The sequence below is a fragment of the Etheostoma spectabile genome, unplaced genomic scaffold, assembly GCF_008692095.1.
Source record: "Etheostoma spectabile isolate EspeVRDwgs_2016 unplaced genomic scaffold, UIUC_Espe_1.0 scaffold314, whole genome shotgun sequence".
Classification (NCBI taxonomy): Eukaryota; Metazoa; Chordata; class Actinopteri; order Perciformes; family Percidae; genus Etheostoma; species Etheostoma spectabile.
Genome location: NW_022605583.1, coordinates 1,014,103 through 1,021,519, shown reverse-complemented (window position 1 = coordinate 1,021,519; position 7,417 = coordinate 1,014,103). Strand labels below are relative to the sequence as shown.

The 7,417-nt window shown below is 42.1% G+C and overlaps 1 protein-coding gene and 1 long non-coding RNA gene across 3 annotated transcripts in view; one reads left to right on the top strand and one right to left on the bottom strand.

Moving 5' to 3' along the window:
- Window positions 1-7,417, top strand: part of LOC116686137 (uncharacterized) — a 21,730-nt gene that overhangs the window by 13,185 nt on the left and 1,128 nt on the right. The window lies entirely within an intron of this gene.
- Window positions 737-7,417, bottom strand: part of ap5s1 (adaptor related protein complex 5 subunit sigma 1) — a 12,374-nt gene continuing 5,693 nt past the window's right edge. For both annotated transcript variants that reach the window (XM_032511089.1, XM_032511090.1), the window contains exons 3-4: window positions 5,695-5,986; window positions 737-2,224 (exon numbers count right to left, since the gene is read on the bottom strand). In XM_032511089.1, coding sequence (XP_032366980.1) covers window positions 2,096-2,224; window positions 5,695-5,986 — 421 coding nt within the window. In that variant the 3' untranslated portion in view covers window positions 737-2,095. The remainder of the gene's footprint in view (window positions 2,225-5,694; window positions 5,987-7,417) is intronic.

Sequence of the window (7,417 nt, the reverse complement as noted above, 5' to 3'; positions counted from 1 at the left end):
ACACACACACACACACACACACACACACACACACACACACGAAAACTGTAATGTTTAGGGCGATGTCAAATTGAAGCAAATAATAACTGCATTTGACACAGATTACAAGTGGGATCAGTTTAAAAAAGAGAGTAGGGATTTGTAATTAGTCAAAAAGAAATCATCTTAAACTGCATATGATAGTGAGGATGTCAATGTGGATTCATATTCTGCTGCTCACCTAAGTACAGACACAAATGTGTACTGTACTTACCTGTCCATTGGTTACTTGTGCCAACCGTTTGTTATGAAAGAAATGTGTAAAAACGGTATCAGAAGAACTATATGTTATTGATAATGTGGAATTATTAATTATATAGCATTTATTTATTGTATTGACAATATGGAAGTATTAATGTAACGTGGTATTATTGTCTTATGTTTCCTCTTTTTTGAGGACCCCAGGAAGAATAGTTGTTACTACGGTAACAGCTAATGGGTATCCTAAATCTATTTAAAAAAAAGATTATCGCCCCCTGCTGGTCCCACAGTGGAACTCACTGCTTTTCTGATTCAGTTCAGTTCTCAGGTGTTTTTATCCAGCTCACCATGAGATGTACACAACCTCTAAATCCTTCTCATGTGTTCTATCATTTTTAATGTGCGATCCACGGTGCCTCGCTTTAAAATAAAATTAAAAAATGCACCGTGTGTCCTTGATTGCAGAGTACACAAGTTTCAAAGAACACGCCTTGGGTAATGCTAAAAAACGGTTTTATTTTTGTAATACAGAAAAAAGGAGAAGATCAAAGCAAATCACGACCCTGGTTTTGGATTTGGCTGCCAGTAAGTGTCAGGTTTTTATAAGGCCAGGAGGAGGAGGAGGAGCAGGAGAGCCGGCTTCAGGGGGGGTCTGAAGTACATGTTGTTTACAAGGTAGGTACAGCATTACATCTGTTGTGTGTAGAAATTTCAGTTGCAGTTGACCATTTCCTGTTTTATTCTGTTTGGTTTCATAACATTTCATGTCTCAAGAATGATGATGTTTTTTATTTGATCTTTGATCTTTTTTTTGCTTCATTTCTGCTGTTTGTTGATGTGAGATGAAAAATACTCCATACTGCACAAACATAAAAAAAAATCTGCTTTCATGATGGAGGAATTAAGGGGTGGCATGAATGCAGAAGTGGGCTTGTGAGATGGCTAGGAAGGCGGCGTTTGAAAAAAAAAGTCAAGTAAACGGTTTGCCAAATTGGATGTTTACACTAGAAAATGGGGAGAGGACCTGATCTCCCTGCGGGGCTCCTAAGAAGCTTTGTGCTGGGGAGAGACATGTATGATGGGCTTAGGTCTTTTTGTCTGGGTGGGTGGTGATGTTGAAGGTATGTTTTGTGTTGTTTAAAAATAAAGAAAATTGGGTGCCTTGATAGCTCAGGTGGTAGAGCGGGCGCCCATATTCAGAGGTTTACTCCTCAACCTGCGGCCATTTGCACGTCATCCCCCCCTTTCTCCTTTCATGTCTTCAGCTGGCCTGTCAAATTAAAGCTTAAAAATAATCTTTGAAATAAATGAAAATTGTTGATCACAAAGAAAATATCTGCTTTCCTCATACCTTTAAGGAACAAAAAGTGCATTACAAGTCGCAGTGAGTCAATAAAGCACTTTGAGATTCATTTATATTCCCAGAATTCTCAAACAAAACAGGTCTGGCTCCTCGAGGTCCCACCGTGACATTTCAAGTACTGTGAATCAGATAAAGAGTCTTTGATGTTGACGAGTAAGCTTTTAACTGGCGTCTTCAGCTGCACTCTTTAATCTGCCACATTTCTTTTTCACTCTTCAATTTGACAAACAGGATTTGAACTGAAGCCTCCCACACAGTAAACAGTCAACAGTGAGCTGCAAGTGGCAGAGGGAGATATGTTTTCACTCTGTGTGTGTTTACTACCTTGTGCAATCACAAGCAGCAGCAGCTGCCGGCACTCCGTTCTCCTTCTCCCGCCGCCGTAGAAATGTCACCGATGGTGAACAGCCAGTCTGTCTGTCTGAAAGCCAGCAGCCACAGCTCGTGGCAGTTAGCCTCGGACTGGACATGGTACACTAGGGCTGCTCCGGTTCACTTGGCCATGTAAGCGGTTACTTCCTTCTCCAGAGCCTGGGCGAAGCGGTGGTTGAGGAAGAGGAGCTGGCCGTGAGGAAGCAGGCGGCTGAGCAGAGCATCCACGCGGTTGCTCCTCAGCAGAACCTGGAGGGAAAGGGTTGCCGTTAGTGACCACGCAGGGCAGACCTTATTTTCTGTGACTAACAATTTGTCTGTTTTTTTAACATACAAAGCATACAGTTAGCGACATGAAAATACAGATGATCCGTAAATCGCCATATTTCGGCCCAGATAATCGGCCAGGCTGATAATTGGTCCATCCCTACAACAAAAGATGACACAGTAACCATATACAAGACCATGAAACAAAATACACAAACTGTAAACCACATAAACATATGTATAAATGACAACACCATAAGCCCCTTCATACAAAGTCATTACCCCCCCCACCCCCCCCCACCCCCCCCCCACCCCCCCCCCCCCCCCCCCCCCCCCCCCCAGAGACCTCAAGTACTTTCCCCTATTTCCTAGTCTGGACATCCAACCTGTTTTTTTCAAATGCCTCCATGCAGACAATCTTTCTATGATCGCAGTTAGTTACAGCTGGTAATAAAACCTGTACGGAAGCAATCTTGTTTCATTACTGCGCCTGTTTTGTTTTTTTATTGCCGTATCCATAACCTGTAATGAGTTGTTGCTGTTGAGCATTGTTAAATGCTCAACACAGCAACTGTTCTTCTGTAGCGATAAACTATGTGATTGAAGAGATTTCAGGGCTTTAAACATGAAGACACTCTGCTACAAAAAGGTTCATTTGAAACAATATCATTAAAGCTGCACCAGAGATATTATATATATATAATATATATAATTATTATATATATACACTACCGTTCAAAAGTTTGGGGTCACATTGAAATGTCTATTTTTGAAGGAAAAGCACGTACTTTCATGAAGATAACTTTAAACTAGTCTTAACTTTGAAGAAATCACTTATACATTGCTAATGTGGTAAATGACTATTCTAGCTGCAAATGTCGGTGTTTTGGTGCAATATCTACTAGGTGTAGAGAGCCCATTTCCAGCAACTATCACTCCAGTGTTCTAATGGTACAATGTGTTTGCTCATTGGCTCAGAAGGCTACTTGATGATTAGAAAACCCTTGTGCAATCATGTTCACACATTGAAAACAGTTAGGTCGTTACAGAGCTACAAAACTGACCTTCCTTTGAGCAGATTGAGTTTTGGAGCATCACATTTGTGGGGTCAATAAATGCTCAAAATGGCCAGAAAAAGAGAACTTTCATCGGAAACTCGACAGTCTATTCTTGTCCTTAGAAGAAGGCTATCCATACGAGACATTGCTAAGAAATTGAAGATTCTACAACGGTGTGTACTACTCCCTCAGAGGACAGCACAAACAGGCTCTAACCAGAGTAGAAAAAGAAGTGGGAGGGCCGCGTTGCACAACTGAGCAAGAAGATAAGTACATTAGAGTCTCTAGTTTGAGAAACAGAAGCCTCACAGGTCCCCAACTGGCATCTTCATTAAATAGTACACGCAAAAACACCAGTGTCAACATCTACAGTGAAGAGGCGGTGCGGGATTCTGGGCTTCAGGGCAGAGTGGCAAAGAAAAAGCATATCTGACTGGCCAAAAAAGAAAAAGATTAAGATGGGCAAAAGAACACAGACATGGACGAGGAAGACTGGAAAAAAGTGTTGTGGACGGATGAATACAGTTTGAGGTGTTGGATCACAAAGAAGAACGTTTGTGAGACGCAGAACAAATGAAAAGATGCTGGAAGAATGCCTGAAGCCATGTTAAGCATGGTGGAGGTAATATGAAGGTCTGGGGTTGCTTGGTGTGGTTAGGTGAGTGGGAGATTTGTACAGGTAAAAGGGATTCTGAATAAGGAAGGCTATCACTCCATTTTGCAACGCCATGCCATACCCAGTGGACAGCGCTTGATGGAGCCAATTTCATCCTACAACAGGACAACGACCCTAAACACATCTCCACATGGTGCAAGAACTATTTAGAGCAGAAGCAGGCAGCTGGTATTCTATCGGTAATGGAGTGGCCAGCGCAGTCACCAGATCTGAACCCCATTGAGCTGTTGTGGGAGCAGCTTGACCGTATGGTACGCAAGAAGTGCCCATCCAACCAATCCAACTTGTGGGAGCGCTTCTGGAAGCGTGGGGTGACATTTCTCCAGATTACCTCAACAAATTAACAGCTAGAATGCCAAAGGTCTGCAATGCTGTAATTGCTGCAAATGGAGGATTCAGCAAAGTTTGATGTAAAAAAAAATCTTATTTCAAATACAAATCATTATTTCTAACCTTGTCAATGTCTTGACTCTATTTTCTATTCATTTCACAACGTATGGTGGTGAATAAGTGTGACTTTTCAGGAAAACACAAAATTGTTTGGGTGACCCCAAACTTTTGAACGGTAGTGTATATATAGATACAGTATATACAGTATGTGTGTGTGTGGGGGGGAGGGGGATTGAGCCTAAACTACACTGTGTGGATGGTAATAAAGAAACATGTCCCCTAGTGATACAGTGCGGCTCGTTGGTTTTAATAGTTTCTGGACCATTATGGAGCTCACAGAGGAATAACATATTTCAGGCTTTGGCAACTAGTCATTGTTGGTTTTGGTCTTTTCATGGGATTTGTCGATCCTATAACCAGGCTAAAATGTGTGTCCCAAAATAGCAGCGACAGAGCTAAAACTGCAATTATAAATCTGGTCCTCCTCTAAACCCTGCTTCGCAAACTGGCCAACAGGAAGTCGAACGCAGCCAGACACTCCAGCTTGTTGAATTCAAGTACAAACACTGGTTACCATGGTCAGACCTTATTCTCCAGCCAACACAGCAGCCACCCAAACACTAACCATGAGCCTGGTTTCTAATGGTGGGCATATTGATGTGTCGGCAAGTCCCACGGCTGCTTGAAGATCTCCACAACAGGGCTGAAAATGACTTCCAGGTTTAAAGGTTAAGGGTAACTTAAGAGGAATACTAATATGTATCAGCCAATCGTCTATAGCCACACTGTTTTAAGGTATATTGAGAAATCTTTATTCTATTTGTTCCGAAACAGAAAAGGGTTAGCGATTTCACCGCTTTTTCTTCATTTAGACCACATCAGACCAAGTCTAGATCAAAAACCACTGTATTTAGACTTTTCAGTCCTGGACTTTATTAACATGGAGATTCCAGAGAATGTTTAAAACACCTGTCAGGTCTGTGAAACATTAACGGTATTTGTGAGAAACAGAAAGAAAAAGGGGATTTCACAGCTTTTTCTCCATCCAGATCACATCAGACCAGGTCTGGATCAAGTCTGCATGTTAATCAAGTCCAGGTTGGACAAATAGAAGTACAGTGGTCTGACCACAGTCTCATGTCAGCCTCATTCAAGAGATTTAGGTATCAGAAATCATGCAGATATTTACCACATGCTGCCATTTGGAGTTGCTGTTGCATTGAGTTGCCCCATGCTACTTTGGTGCCGAGTCTACGAGGGCTCCTAAATGTGCAACGCGTACTGGAGCCCCTTTTCTGAAAATGGAAGCCTGTCTGTGTGGTGCTCACCTCGCTGCCCTGCCCCAGCATGTGCAGGTGCTCCAGGCAGTGTCGGGTCAGGTTGCGCAGAGTGATCTCAGCCAGCAGGAGGTTCTCATGGGGCTCACAAACCAGCGTGAAGCCCAGACTCTGGACTCCCAGGTACAGAGCGCTCATCTCCTCAGAGAAGGGGTCTCCAGCTCGGAGACGCACCACTCCGCTGTCGGCGTCCTGCAGGGCCAGCGCCTCCTCCCCGGGCACCGTGTCCACCAGCACCCGGGCCGAAGCCTCCCGGGACAGAGAGACAGCGCTGCAGACCTGCCTGAGTCCCAGAGGAGCAGTGGGACATAGTCAGAAATACAGAACCAGGCAGGCAACCACACTTCACCTGACATTAAGTTATCTATCTATCAACTACGATTAGGTCGGGAAGTAACGCAAATATTTATTTTTTGTTAATCTATCCTTTTACTTGATTACTTTTTGTGTGTTTAAAAGTTAAAACTAAAGACAAATTCCCATTATAGATTAACAGAGCCTAAGGCGATGTAAAGTGATCCCTAAAAATTTGATAGTTTGTCCGCCTAACTACAACTAAAAACCCAGAGGCATTTGCTTTACAATGATATGAAATAAAGGAAAGCAAGCAAATATATATATTATGTATAACTATATTTTATACTTGTCAAACAGCCAAATGGGCCAAGGTTTCCGCCCAGGTGCCTATCTTTGTGCTACAGCGAATCAGATGCAGCATTTTAACAGAAATTTCCGAGCATACATTACTAACTTTGTATAACTGAGGCCTTTTATAGAATGTTTAGAAAGTCCGTTTTTCTTTCATGTTAGAAAATGAATATGAAAAATGCACAAATGAATGATTAAATTGTTGGCATTGACATGTAGCAGTAGAACAGTCTTGTCATTCTCTCCCAATGTGCACAGAGAGTGAGCATTTTCTTTTCCCAGTAATAATCACAGGTTGTCATGTAGGAGAAGAGAAAACTACACATACGCTGGGAAATAAAATCATTGTATACTGAAATCAAATGAGACAGGATTGACAGACTCCACTGGACTCTGTGATGCTTTTTTACATTGAGTGCCATTTGAAATCAGCAGGATGCAGAGGGAAGAGTGGATGCAATATAACGGGAAACAGGAAGAGGGTGCTGTCCTGCTCGGATAAAGACAGTCAAAGTGATTCCAGATGAAAGGTTTACTATCAACATGGAGAAGAAAGGCACGGCATGGGCAGCGTCCTCTTGGCACAAGGAGCACTTGTGGGGAAGGTGGCCTTAATTTGACAAAAAATAAGACCATAGGGCCCTTCCAAATACAGTATATAATCAGCTGTGTGGCTGTGTATTGTCCTACTACTACTACTACTACTACTACTACTACTACTACACAGAGTGAGTGGAGGATTATACCACCTCACTGAGAAACTTTACAAGCAGCAGCATCAGGATGCCATAACTGAATCAAGTGAATAGCATATGTTTGGGTTCATTATTGGTTTACATCATCATTTAAATCTAATGTCCTTTCATTTTTAGAATTTTTTTTTTCTATTTCTAATCAAATTTTGCTTACAATGAACGTTTATAGTGCCTGACATCTTTGTAACCCTCTGACTTCATGACTACATCATGACATCAGGACTTTTTGTCCATAAAGTGGACAACGGGTAAAACAGTGTAGTGGTGCATCTTTTTTTTTTTTTTTTACCTGTAGCACTTTGAGATTTATT